The 13,107-nt window shown below is 57.6% G+C and overlaps 5 protein-coding genes across 5 annotated transcripts; 4 read left to right on the forward strand and 1 right to left on the reverse strand.

The window, feature by feature from the left end:
* The first annotated feature begins 1,233 nt into the window (after positions 1–1,233).
* Positions 1,234–2,151, forward strand: CDEST_02950 (uncharacterized protein). The gene is made up of 2 exons (XM_062919109.1): positions 1,234–1,556; positions 1,714–2,151. Exons 1-2 carry the CDS (start codon positions 1,386–1,388, stop codon positions 2,107–2,109), a joined length of 567 nt encoding a protein of 188 aa, XP_062775160.1. The 5' UTR covers positions 1,234–1,385; the 3' UTR covers positions 2,110–2,151.
* Position 2,152: 1 nt separating this feature from the next.
* On the reverse strand, positions 2,153–3,993 carry CDEST_02951 (Putative class II aldolase/adducin, methylthioribulose-1-phosphate dehydratase). Its single transcript, XM_062919110.1, has 3 exons — positions 3,628–3,993; positions 2,900–3,415; positions 2,153–2,734 (listed from the first exon to the last, which is right to left on the reverse strand). Exons 1-3 carry the CDS (start codon positions 3,777–3,779, stop codon positions 2,641–2,643), a joined length of 762 nt encoding a protein of 253 aa, XP_062775161.1. The 5' UTR covers positions 3,780–3,993; the 3' UTR covers positions 2,153–2,640.
* A 1,530-nt stretch (positions 3,994–5,523) lies between these two features.
* Positions 5,524–8,058, forward strand: CDEST_02952 (Putative calreticulin/calnexin, concanavalin A-like lectin/glucanase domain superfamily). The gene is made up of 4 exons (XM_062919111.1): positions 5,524–5,873; positions 6,087–6,366; positions 6,439–7,223; positions 7,289–8,058. Exons 1-4 carry the CDS (start codon positions 5,724–5,726, stop codon positions 7,787–7,789), a joined length of 1,716 nt encoding a protein of 571 aa, XP_062775162.1. The 5' UTR covers positions 5,524–5,723; the 3' UTR covers positions 7,790–8,058.
* Positions 8,059–8,449: 391 nt separating this feature from the next.
* Positions 8,450–10,836, forward strand: CDEST_02953 (Putative methylmalonate-semialdehyde dehydrogenase, aldehyde dehydrogenase, cysteine active). The gene is made up of 2 exons (XM_062919112.1): positions 8,450–9,375; positions 9,444–10,836. Exons 1-2 carry the CDS (start codon positions 8,706–8,708, stop codon positions 10,496–10,498), a joined length of 1,725 nt encoding a protein of 574 aa, XP_062775163.1. The 5' UTR covers positions 8,450–8,705; the 3' UTR covers positions 10,499–10,836.
* A 127-nt stretch (positions 10,837–10,963) lies between these two features.
* CDEST_02954 (Putative F-box domain-containing protein) lies at positions 10,964–13,094 on the forward strand (the record flags this gene model as incomplete). The annotated part of the gene is made up of 1 exon (XM_062919113.1): positions 10,964–13,094. Exon 1 carries the CDS (start codon positions 11,247–11,249, stop codon positions 13,092–13,094), a length of 1,848 nt encoding a protein of 615 aa, XP_062775164.1. The 5' UTR covers positions 10,964–11,246.
* Positions 13,095–13,107: the final 13 nt, after the last annotated feature.

The following is a 13,107-nucleotide window of genomic DNA, read 5'->3' on the forward strand; positions in this document are numbered from 1 at the left end:
ACAACCCATGCCAATGTGTCAATGTTGGCAGTGAATGGAGCCCGTGGCGAACGAACCCTGGCTAGATAGGGCCTGTGTTCGATTGAGGCCTCGACACAACGCAGAGAGGAGTGGAATACGAACAGACCAACGGTCCTCCACACTGATGTAATAATGGGGACCGGGCAAGGCCTCCCAATGGGAACGGAGCAAGGGACGGAACGAATGACAATTGGCTCCTCCTGCTCTGCACGACAAGGCGTGAAGGAAAGAGCAAGAGAGTAAGAGAAAGTATAAAAAAAAAGTCCAAGTGCAATTTTAAATTTGGATTAAACACTTGGTCCGGGTCCACTTTGGGAGGCACGAGTCGCAGGGAACTGGGCCCGGGAGGCGCGAGTTTCTCGCTCTTGCTCTCGCTCTCTCTCTTTCTCGTCTTTCCTGACTGTTTCCAAGTCCAAGGCTAAGTCCAAGTTCATGGCATTGGACAGTGGGAGGAAATGGGCCCAAGGGACGCACAGCCGAAAGAGAAAGCGAAGCAGAGAGAACCAAAATCTGCCATGCAGGCCGTAGGGCCTGTCTTGTCCTGTTTGTCTCTTCTCGCAGGACCCAATCTTTCCCCAGACGTGCGATCCAATTCGATCGTCACATCCAACCAGCCTTGCTCTGGGCCCCTCCTTTCCTCGCTTGTGTTTGGAGAGGTCCCTCCGCCCACATCAACACAACATAGGATGGGGCAACCGGCTATCAGTCGAGTCACAACCCACAAGTCACAGGCCAACAACGCACTCACTTGCCCGAGATGGACCGTGGAGAACGAGGAGAAGACTATCAGAAAAGAGGCGCTTTTCCCGCCCCAAGTAGCTTGGCTTCTGGCGTTTTCCTGTTGTGCGAAGAGAACTTTCCAGGTCCCCGCTGAGCCCACACCCTGCTGTCTGCCTGCTCACACCAGCAAAGCCGCCCTTGCGTGTCACACACGAGCGTGCTCCCCGGCCTACGGACACGAGGAAGAACGTCGAAGGGGTGGGACGGCACGCTTTGCAGTTGAAGGGGTGAAGGGGGTGAACAGGTGGGAAGCGAAGGGAAAAGGGGCCCACTCCCAAGGCTAATCATAGGATGGCACCTGGGGGGTTTGGGCGCTTTGGCTTGTCACCCCCCCAAGCAGGAAAAGGACGTTGGAACCGGAGATGGGTTTTCGCTCGGGGTCACCACACACTATTAAACCCACCTCCAGTCCATCTACTCTACACCTGGTCCCTCTTTCTCTTTCCTCTCTCATTAGCCTCTGCTGTCCATTCGTTGCTCTACGCCTGTTTCAAAACGCCTACTCTCGCTGTGTATACTCGACTATCAACAACTTACAACATTCTTAATACTTTCGTATAATACCACCATACCAACACTTCAAGATGCGTTTCACCTCCATCATCGTCACTGGCGCCCTCGCCATCCTGGCCTCCGCCCAGGCTACTTCCACCAGCACTGCCGTCTCCGCCGCCTCTTCTGAGCAGGCTGTCATCACCGAGTGCCTTAAGGGCTGCCCTGCCACCGACGTCAACTGCCAGTCCAAGTGCATTTCTGTACGGTACCCCCTGCCTCCATATGTGGTCGCCGGACGTGGGTCTAGAAGCGTCTTTTTCATGCAAGCCTTGCTTGTATGAGGAAGCGCACACGATCCAGAGACAGGCCAGAAGGGAAATGACAAAGAAGCAAAACACTAACATGAGCCGTCTTTAGGTTCCCAACCCCAACGAGAGCCAGGTAAACCAGACCACTGCTTGTGTTGCCGCCTGCGACCAGGGTGACGGTAGCCCGGAGGACACCCAGAAGTACTCCGACTGCTCTCAGAATTGCATCAAGCAGTACTTCTTCAGCGCCGGCGGTACCCCGGCTGCCACCGCCGGCTCCGGCTCCGGCTCCGCCGCCAGCGGTGGCGCCAGTGCTGCCACGGCCTCCGCCTCCGGCTCTGGTGCCGCTGCCTCTGCTTTCGGCACTGCTACTCGTGCGTCTGGCTCCGCCGCCACCGGTACTGATGCCGCCGCCACCGGAGCGACAACTCCCAACGCTGCCCCCGCCCTTATCGGCTCCGCCTCTTTCGGTGTTGTCGGCATTATCGGCGCCCTCCTTCTTTAAGTTCAGCTTTAGCATTTTGATGAGGGAAATAAAAGGGGTATGAGGAGATGTGTTGGATGAACTGGGATTCATGGGCGAGGGGTATATACCATTTGGGGGATGCTTGCTGTATATGTGGTCAATAACGAACAGGCAGTTACATGGATATGTGTTAATGTACTAGTGGATAACGGCGTCTGCCAATTTCAAAATACCCCCAGCTCCTTCTTAGTCTCTCAACTGTGCGTCTTATGACTTAAAGCTTACCGTCGTACTATCTGATCCTGTCTTTGTTTGTTACGCTTGCCCATATATCATCTCACTCGGCCCGGCCGACCGCGCACAATTCCTTAGAGGGCGGTTTGTGTACTTGGTGCCAATGCACGACGTACGTACGTACGACGACGACGACAACGACTATTTCGATCTGTGGGCAGCCTTCATTCGGGTCAAGACATATGTCAAAGTTACGCCTATCACCGTGTTGATCAAGTGAGAGTGACGTCACGAGACCGTTTTACCTAGTTACTTTCCCTTGAATCCCAATGCTGACTAGACTCTGGTAGGCTTAACAACTGGAACGTCGCTGATCCAGGGGATTCCCAATTGTTTCATCTCAACGGCCAATTGGAACAAGTAGTCCAGGCTACACAGCGTCGCCGTTAGCATATCTCTGCGCTTCTTCCCAAGACAACGAATACGTGGGGTATCAAGAACAAGGGATAAGGGATGTCCCGAGGTGGAAGGATATGGGTGGTGTGGTTTCTGTTTCTCTGCAGTGGACACCTCGTGTTCACCAACAGCAACTCACCTTTCGCACTGTGTCTTCGCCTTGTGGACGTTGTCGCCCCATACGTAGACGCCGTGCCTCCGGACCAGCACGGCGTAGGTGTCGGGGTACTTGTCCATGGCCTCCTCGAGGAACTCGGTCAGGTCCTCCTCGTGGGCCGTGTTCTCGATGACGGGGATGCGCAGGGTGTCGTGGTAGCCAAGGTTGCCCTGCTTCTGGAAGCCTTTGCCGAAGCCCTTAATCTGCTCGACGTTGTTGATCTCGAAGAGCTTGTCGTTGCCGGCACCGCGGGACTCGAGGATCAGGGTAACGAGGACTGCCCAGTGGGAGTGCGTGTGGATGCAGCAGCCCGCGCCGCGCCGCGTGAAGGCGGCGAGAAAGAGCGGGGTGCACTGCGAGGGTTTGTAGGAGGGCGGCGAACGCAGGTAGATGCGGTTCTTGAGGGAAGACTCCTGGGCGGCGAGGGAGAGGACGTAGATGTCCTCGGCCTTCATGAGTTCCTTCTGGACGCCTGAGGGGGCGAGGTAGACGAGGTCGCTGGGAAGGTGTAAGTGATGGCCATGGTTTGTATGATGTTTGTGAGTATGGGGTGGTTGGGTGATTGGTTTGGTTAGGCAAATTTGTGGAAGTGATGTGCGGTGTTTGCGGTCCCCTCAAGTATGGGTTGTATAAGTGTGAGATTGCAAGATATCTTGCTCAGAGCAAACATAACAACATCGCGGGGTTGCAGGGCCCGGCTTCACACTTACTCATCTCGGATGGAACAGCCACCACCGGTGCCTGTGACCCAGCCAAGGGTCCAGAACTTTGCGCACAGAGAAGGGATGAGGTTTGCCGGGTGCTCTGGGTCGTCTGAGGTGACGAGCTGGTCGGGGTTTTGAATCTCACTGACGGACGCCATCGTGGATGAGGGCTGAGGTGAGGGGTGGGTTCGCGTGAAATGGCAGACAGGGTACCGATGGACCAGATGTTGCAGCTCTAGCTGAGGCAAAAGAGACCAAATGAAGTGGTGTTATTTCGGACGAAATATTGCTCTAGTTTATCCGTCCGAAGTGAACAACGGATTCAAATACGCGCAACGCTATTGTGGCGGTGGGACGGTTCACTTACTGAACCATACCAGTTGTTACTCACTCAAAAAGGCTCCAGAAAATTTCTACCCAAGCCACATGCATGTGAGGCTGAATCGGCCATGGTGCCTGTCATCTTCCCCACATGGTAAAGCACGCAAGGCACGGAACGCTCCTCTCCCCAGTCCTAGATTTGCCATTGTACGAAGCACACATGAGAAGGAGGCTCGCTTCCATTGGTTGAACACAGGGGCTATCACTGTCCGATGCTTATGGACCCATCCGAGCTCGCAGTCCAATTGCAACCGACGCTCTCAGGCAAGGCTAAGCGGCGGCGGAAAACGCAAGAGAGCCAGGAGGATGTGAGAGATGTGTTAAGAAGTGGTGAGACACACTGGTAAAGAATAGGGGACTAGTCCGGCCTAGCTGAGGCTGATTTTGGAGTCCTGCAGGTGATGCGGGAAAAGGACACCTAACCTCTTTTAACGACAGCGGGTGCCATGTCGCTATTAATTCCGTCAAGTGGGGACGTCAAAGGGGAAGCTTTCGTGACATATTGCCGATGAGTCGATTAATAAGTGCAATTGACGTCTGACTCCAACAAATATTAAACCATCAAACCCGCCTGCCCAAAATGGAAGAAGCCTAGCGATCGATTGAGACGCTGAAGCCCGGCCGAGATTGTCTGGTGCCAGTGGTCATCAGGGCATTGATCAATAATTCTAGCCGAGGCATATCTGTGCACTTTCGCAGTCTGTCTGACACTACTGCAATACAGCAGTAAAGCTTCCCAGGGCCAAGTGTCATGCGACGGCAGAAAGTAAGTATAATGCCACGTTACAGCACCATTGTAGTCAATCTTGAGACATCTCGGGACCGGCCGCCAACATCGCCATCCAGGTCTTGACAAGCAAATGGCGGGCATGAGGTCGCCTATCGAATGGGTTCCAATGTTCCACAACGTCCAGGCCTCCTGAGTAACTGGTAGGGCAAATAGAGCAAAGCAGCGCAGCGACTGGGAGGAGCTTGGTTCCTTAGCCAGGTTGACCATCTCAGGTTTGGAAGCCCGTCGAAGCAGCATGAATCCGCCCTCCTTTCAACCACTGCCAGGGCCCAGTGGATCCTTTCCCTTTGGCCAAGGGCCCCCGCACTTTTCTTAGCCACAGCCTCCCAGTCCGCAGTTCATTGAGTTCAACAAGCAGCCCACTGAAAAAGGTACCACGGCGCTTTCGTATTGGTGCAGTGGGTAGCAGCAACCGTGCTACCCCGATAACCCCTGGAAACGTGCACACAGACCACGGCAACTGCTGCTGCTGCTGCTGCTCCTGCTGCTAGTCCTACTGCTAGGCTGCTCCAGAACTGCAGTTTTATAGCGACTTGATTGGCCCGGAGTCCCTGCCTCACCTTCTCCCAAGAGAGCGATAGTAAGCTCTTCCCTAGCTGGTGCTCGTCCTGGTGCACCTTTCACTACAAAAAAAGGACACGTTGAGCACAACCCGCAGAAGAGCACCTGCCTCACAGACTGATAAATCTGGCGCCTTCCTCGCCCCATTCCTTCTTCCGAAACTCTTTTCCCTCTCCTTGGGAAACTCCTCCTCGAAACACTCCAACCCTCACCATCCATCGCGCTGGGAGCAACTCTTTCCTTGTCATTCAATTGACAGCCTCTCCCTCTCAACCCAATAGCTTGAACGCTACTTTCCCCCCCTTCCAGTCACCGACCTGAACTACCTTTACCTATTGAAGTCGCGACATCAATACTCCCTTCGCCCATCATGAAGTTCAACGCTGCTGCGTTCTCTGCTGCAGCCCTGCTTGCTGGCAGTGCCTACGCCGACGATGCCCAGAAGGTCCTGAGTGAGGACAAGACCTCGACTGCCGCTGAGTCTGCCACCTCTGTTGCCCCTAAGCTGGCTACCTTTACTGTACGTTTCGCCCTTTACCCTTTGGTGCCCAGTCCCCTTTGTTGCTCTGGATAGACCCCCTCGCTGCTTCTGCGCTGCGATCTAGTAGTGCCTGGCGCATGAGCTCACTGCCTACTGGACTGAGCCGGGACCATTTCTCCAGCCTTCTGTGCACCTGCCCCCTCAGTCAGCAATCGATGGTAAACAAGCATCTGACAATGTTCTTTTACACAGCCTACCACCCTCAAGGCCCCCTTCCTTGAGCAGTTCACCGACGACTGGGAGTCTCGCTGGAGACCCTCCCACGCCAAGAAGGACTCCAAGGACGATGAGGAATGGGCCTACGTTGGCGAGTGGGCTGTTGAGGAGCCCACTGTCTACAAGGGCGTTGAGGGCGACAAGGGTCTTGTTGTCAAGAACCCCGCCGCTCACCACGCCATCTCAGCCAAGTTCCCCAAGAAGATTGACAACAAGGGCAAGACTCTGGTTGTCCAGTATGAGGTCAAGCTTCAGAGTGAGTTTCCTGCTCCCTTGCTTTCATGCGCCAAGCCAGCCCATCAGCAACGCTGACATTTATCTCTTTCAGACGGCCTCGAGTGTGGTGGTGCTTACCTCAAGCTCCTTCGCGAGAACAAGGCTCTTCACCAGGAGGAGTTCTCCAACGCCACTCCCTATGTGATCATGTTTGGTCCCGATAAGTGCGGCCACACCAACAAGGTCCACTTCATCTTCAACCACAAGAACCCCAAGACGGGCGAGTATGAGGAGAAGCACCTCACTGCCCCCCCCACTGCTCGCATTGTCAAGACCACTGAGCTCTACACCCTTATTGTCCACCCCAACAACACCTTCATCATCCAGCAGAACGGCGAGCAGGTCAAGACCGGCTCCCTCCTTGAGGACTTCTCCCCCTCTGTCAACCCTGAGAAGGAGATTGACGACCCCAAGGACTCCAAGCCTGAGGACTGGGTTGATGAGGCCCGTATCGCCGACCCCGAGGCCAAGAAGCCCGAGGACTGGGATGAGGACGCGCCCTTCGAGATCGTCGACGAGGAGGCTACCAAGCCTGAGGACTGGCTTGAGGATGAGCCCCTCACCATTCCCGACCCCGAGGCCCAGAAGCCCGAGGACTGGGATGACGAGGAGGACGGTGACTGGGTCGCCCCTACTGTCCCCAACCCCAAGTGCACTGAGGCCTCTGGCTGTGGTCCCTGGACCAAGCCTTTGAAGAAGAACCCCGACTACAAGGGCAAGTGGACCGCGCCTTACATCGACAACCCTGCCTACAAGGGCGTCTGGGCTCCCCGTAAGATCAAGAACCCCGACTACTACGAGGACAAGACCCCCGCCAACTTCGAGCCCATGGGCGCTGTAAGTATATCCGAGAATCCATGATGGGTGTTAAGAGCGCTCGTTGCTAACGGATGAACCAACAGATTGGCTTTGAGATCTGGACCATGCAGAACGACATCCTCTTCGACAACATCTACATTGGCCACTCCGTCGAGGACGCCGCCAAGCTCGCTGAGGAGACCTTCAAGGAGAAGCACCCCATTGAGCAGCTCGCCGAGCTCGCCGACAAGCCCAAGGAGGCTGAGAAGCCGAAGTCGCCCAGCGACCTCAAGTTCCTCGACGACCCCGTCCACTTCATCAAGGAGAAGCTCGATCTCTTCATCACCATTGCCCAGAAGGACCCCATCCAGGCCGTCAAGTTTGTTCCTGAGGTCGCCGGAGGTATCGGTGCCCTTCTCGTCACTATCATCGCCATCATTGTCGGCCTCGCCAGCTCCGGCGGTGCTCCTCCTGCCGCCAAGAAGGCTGCCGCCGACGCCAAGGACAAGGCCAAGGACGTCAAGGACAAGGCTTCCAAGGCTATTGCCTCTGGCGCTGACGTCGCGAAGGATGCTACCAAGCGCAACACTCGTAGCTCGTCTTAGACGGGAGTGGCTCGAGATGGAATTATGAATTAGCTCGCTTTCTCTTTGATATTGTCGGCGGCGATAAAAAGGCCAGAAGGCCACAGGTCTCGTGCCCATACGGCACCAGGGTGATATCAGGACCAAAGAGAAACACGGATGCTGCTTTTTTTTCAGTTACTCTCCCTCATTTCGTCTGTTTTTGGGCCCGTTGGGGCACAGACAGAGAGCATGGCGTAGGTGTATTCTAGGTAGCTACTGAAAACAAAAGAAGAAGGGATTGACCAAACAAAGTGGGCGTGCTGTTTTCACGTTTCGTGTACCAAGTGACAGCATTTGTGTCTGCATCTACATATCTCTTGGTTTATCGCGTTGGACGAAATACAGCAAGTTTCCGCGGCCAACTGTAGTTGGTATCGGGGGGGCGGGTGCAATGAAGGGCTGAGATCCACCTTGCCGCTGCTTTCCTCCCCGCAAATGTGACACGCTGTTTACGCTGTTTACGCCCTCAGAGAGCGCCCACGCCTGACGCTCGCTACTCCCAGCACGGATCCCCTCGGCAAAAGGCGGCATTGGGGCCGGCGTCGGTGGCAGCTCCTTGGGGAGAGAGCCTGGGCAGGGATTTGGGAGTGCAGCAGTGTAACCGTAGGTGTTATCTTTACCCCACCTTACGCGTTTCCCCACATTCTGGGAGCTCGCCGAGTTCCTGGGGGGAGGACTTTATAAGGGACTACGATGTCGCTCTCCTCCGGGCGCCGTCAGTCTCTCTCGGTTGAAAGTGGCTGGTCATCCATTAGGTAGTTTGAGACGGATCGGACAGACCTGCGCAGCGTGTAGCGCTATTCGTTTCTGATTGCCCCAATTGCTCTCCCCGTTGACTCTTCTACACACCTATTTCCTCTCGCCCCTTTCCTGCTCCTCCTCCCTCTCTTTTACAATGCGCCGAGCCATCTCTCGAGGCATTACTGCCGGAGCTGGCCGAACTTCTGGAGCATCCCTTGCCCGGCCCTCACTCCTGTCTTCAGCAAAGACCATGACATCCTCCAGCTCGTCCGCCTCTGCCGTCGCGGCGAGGAGGATACACGCCACAGCGCGGCACCTCAACGCCGCCCTGGCCTCGACGGCCGAGTCGTACGTCAAGACGCACGAAAAGATCGCGAAGCCCGAGGACACCCCTTATTTCCTCAACAACAAGTTCGTGAGCTCCAGCGCCACCGACTTCATCGACCTGCACGACCCAGCCACCAATAACCTCGTCACCCGCGTGCCGCAAATGACCACCGAGGAGCTGCAGGCCGCCGTCGACTCGGCCGAGAAGGCCTTCCCCGCCTGGCGCGCCATGAGCGTGCTGGCCCGCCAGCAGATCATGTTCAAGTTCGTCGCACTCATCCGCGAAAACTGGGACCGCCTGGCCGCGAGCATCACCCTTGAGCAGGGCAAGACGTTTGCCGACGCCAAGGGCGACGTACTTCGCGGCCTGCAGGTTGCCGAGGCCGCCTGCGGTGCGCCCGAGCTGTTGAAGGGCGAGGTGCTGGAGGTCGCTAAGGATATGGAGACGAGGAGCTACCGCGAGCCGTTGGGTGTTGTGGCTGCCATCTGCCCCTTTAGTGAGTGTGATCCCTGTCGGCGTATGCCGGAACAAAACAAGCATTGGGGCGAAGCTAATGTCGTCTAGACTTCCCTGCCATGATCCCCCTCTGGTGCATCCCCATCGCGACCGTTACCGGCAACACCCTCATCCTGAAGCCCTCGGAGCGGGACCCCGGCGCGGCCATGATCATCGCCGAGCTGGCACAGAAGGCCGGCTTCCCCGACGGCGTGGTCAACATCGTCCACGGCGCCCACAAGACGGTCGACTTCATCCTCGAGGACCCGGTCATCAAGGCCGTGAGCTTCGTCGGTGGCAACAAGGCCGGCGAGTACATCTTCAACAAGGGCTCCGCCCACGGCAAGCGCGTGCAGGCCAACTTGGGCGCCAAGAATCACGCCGCCGTCCTGCCGGACTGCAACAAGAACCACTTCCTCAACAGCGTCGTCGGCGCAGCATTCGGCGCCGCCGGACAGCGCTGCATGGCCCTCAGCACGTTGGTGCTTGTCGGCGAGACCAAGGAGTGGCTCCCCGAGCTGGCCGAGCTGGCCAAGAAGCTCAAGGTCGACGGTGGTTTCGAGGAAGGCGCCGACCTCGGCCCCGTCATCTCCCCTCACAGCAAGCAGCGTATCGAGAGTCTGATCCAGAGCGCCGAGGACGAGGGCGCCACCATCCTCCTCGACGGGCGCGGTTTCAAGCCCGCCAAGTACCCCAACGGCAACTGGGTTGCTCCCACCATCATCACTGATGTGACGCCCGACATGAAGTGCTACACGGAGGAGATCTTTGGGCCCGTCCTGGTCTGCCTCAACGTCGAGACGCTCGACGAGGCCATCGACCTGATCAACAAGAACGAGTACGGCAACGGCACGGCTATCTTCACCCGCTCCGGCGCCACAGCGGAGGCCTTCCGCCGCAACATTGAGGCCGGCCAGATCGGCATCAACGTGCCCATCCCCGTCCCCTTGCCCATGTTCTCCTTCACCGGCAACAAAAAGAGTGTTGCCGGCGGCGGCGCAAACACTTTCTACGGGAGACCGGGAATCAGCTTCTACACACAGGCCAAGACAGTCACCACACTTTGGCAGAGCGCAGACGCGATTTCGCAAAAGGCCGACGTCGCGATGCCGACTCACTCATGAGTATTGGTGCCGACGTGATTTGGAAAGGACCGGGCATCAGTGGTGCGTACCTAGGTCGCAGGAGACAAGTCTATCAGGGCCTGGGCTTCTAGAGACCCAGTTCAAAGAACTCACCGAACGAAAAATCTGAGCATGTAATCTGGAATTGGTCGTTTTTTCTTTCTGTTTTTATGGTGTTCATCGTAAGTAGGCACGGCGGGCTGAAAATGACACGGCTTGGCGAGCAAAATACCGAAATGTGTATCGTGACCGCTGAGGCTGCAAAACACTGGGTGGGATAGCCAACAAATCAATCACGCTCATAAGACTGTTTGACATGAGACACAAAATGCATCTTGACCGAGAATTTGGTATTCGACCGGATATGTTGTGAGTTTATTTGCGGAGTCTTAGTAAGAGAAGAGGCCGCGGTACCTCTTGAGTTTAGACTCGTACGGCCGATTCCGTGCAACGCCCATCCGACATCGAACATGCCACGAAACTCCCATCAGCGGCGGTAGATTGAGTTACCAGCTGCAGTCTTTTATTTTCTCGGTGACCGTGGGAATCAAATGAATCGTCAAATCATTGTTCGTATTTCCCGCAGCGTACCAAGAGAACACTCCATTGGCGCGACTCTAAATGACGTTATGCTGGACCTCATCCGGACCTAATTCTACACCCAGGCCGCACTTTGACAGATGGCCGCCGGGACGATCAAACCGTGCCATCACAACATCTTTAAGAAAAGAAAAAAAAGAAACAAACTATGTTCCAGCTGACAGACCTCCCCGACACCCTTTTCCTCGAGATCCTCTCCCTCCTCACCCCACGCGAGATCGTCCTCCACCGCCTCGTCTCCCACGCGTCCCACGCTGCCCTCACGAGACCGGACCTCTCGCGGGCCCTCCTCCACGTCTTCTTCGCCAGGTCCTTGGAATGCCGACTCTTGCGGTCCCGAGAACACCGGCGCTCGTACCAGGGAAGCGGACAGCCGGGACGGAAAGCACCACCGACGGGGAGCGTCGAAGCCGTAACCGAACCGGAGCCGGACTGGCCTGCCCTCTTCACCTCCGTGGCCCGGCGTTATCACAACCTCTCGAGGGCGGCATTCCACTCTCTCACCAAGATCCCGATTCTGCCGCCGTCGCCTCCTCTCCGCCGCTTTGAACCCTGGGCCCGCCACCTCTGCGTCGACATCCACCTGGCGCCCCTCCAACTCCCGGACCCGAACTGGACATGCGCCGAGGGCGTGCTCGTGTATCCTTCTCCGGCCCCTGTAGCCCCTTCCCCGCCTGACGTATCCGTCACGACGCCTCCTCAGAACCCGTATCCCTCGCTGCCTTCCTCTTCCGCATCCGCATCCCCAGCTTCGGCGTCTTCGGAAGCCCCGGTCCTGAGGGCTTTGGACCTGGACTCGGGTGACGAGTCGATAGTCCCCTTTGACTGGACGGAGAAAGTTGTCCGCCGAGTGCGCCTCGCCCAGGGCATCCTCGTAATCGAATGGGCCGAGACGCAGGGATTCCATCCCCTGAACGAGGGTGAGGTCGCACATCGGCACTTCGCCACGGCCTTCGACGTGGCCGCCGTCTCCTCGCCTCTCTATCATCGTCGCTCCCGGGATGGCAAGCCGCCAGGAACCCGCGAAGCAAGCGGTGAGCCATCAGTGACAGACGAGAGGGGAGACGGAGCAACCGGCAAAAAAGCCCCCGTGGTCACATTCCGCTCGGAATGGAAGATGCACTACCTGGGCCTCCCCATCCTTGCGCAAGACCGCGTCTTCTCAACCCACAACGCAACCCACTACGCCCTCTTCGCCCACCAGCCCACCCGCTCTCCCTGGGGCGAGGACGACCCCCTCGAGCGCCTCGTCGTGTGGTCACTCAACGGGCCCTCCCCCTACAGACCCAGCCTTGACCCGTCATCTTCGCACAGGCCGTCCCTGGACCCGGGTCCCGACGTCGTCCTCCGCCTCACGAACGGCGAGCTGGACCATTGGGGCGTAAGGCAGCTCAACACGCCGCGGCTGATGAAGCTCGCCCTTGATGTGTTCGACGCCGATGACGACGGCGGGGAAGAAATGAGACGGGTCGCTGGCCACGTCTTCGTCCAGGAGGAAGACCACCTCTGGTCCTCGGGCCCACACGCCTCCGAGAACCCCCCGGCGCGACACACGGTACGTAGTGTCGGCATTCCGCTCTCCGGGACCGGACCGCGGTGGGTCCACGAGTGCGGCGCAGACGGCGACGCCGAGAGTTCCTTTTGCCCCGCTGCCCGGGCGCCGCCCCAGACCACCGCCGCCGACGCTGAGCCGACATGGCCCGGGCGGGCCCCCTGCTGGCGCCATGAGGAGTTTCCCTATCTCACCGTCGCTGAGTCGGTGGACGCCGCCGCGGGTGTCAGGGTTTGCGGCAGGCAGTGCTTCACGATGGAGACCGTCAGCGTGAACGTGGGCGGCAGCGCCCTCGCCGCAGGTGCCGAGGCGGCGGTGCGGTGCGAGACGCAATTCGAGGACGACATGTGGAAGACGGTCCTAAAGGGCGCGGCGCTCGCGGGGGACGAGAGGTGGATTGTTGGGGAGGATGCTGCGGGGGACGTGAGCGTGGTTCGATTCTGACAGGGCTGGCGTG

This window comes from Colletotrichum destructivum, chromosome 2 (assembly GCF_034447905.1).
Source record: "Colletotrichum destructivum chromosome 2, complete sequence".
NCBI lineage: Eukaryota > Fungi > Ascomycota > Sordariomycetes > Glomerellales > Glomerellaceae > Colletotrichum > Colletotrichum destructivum.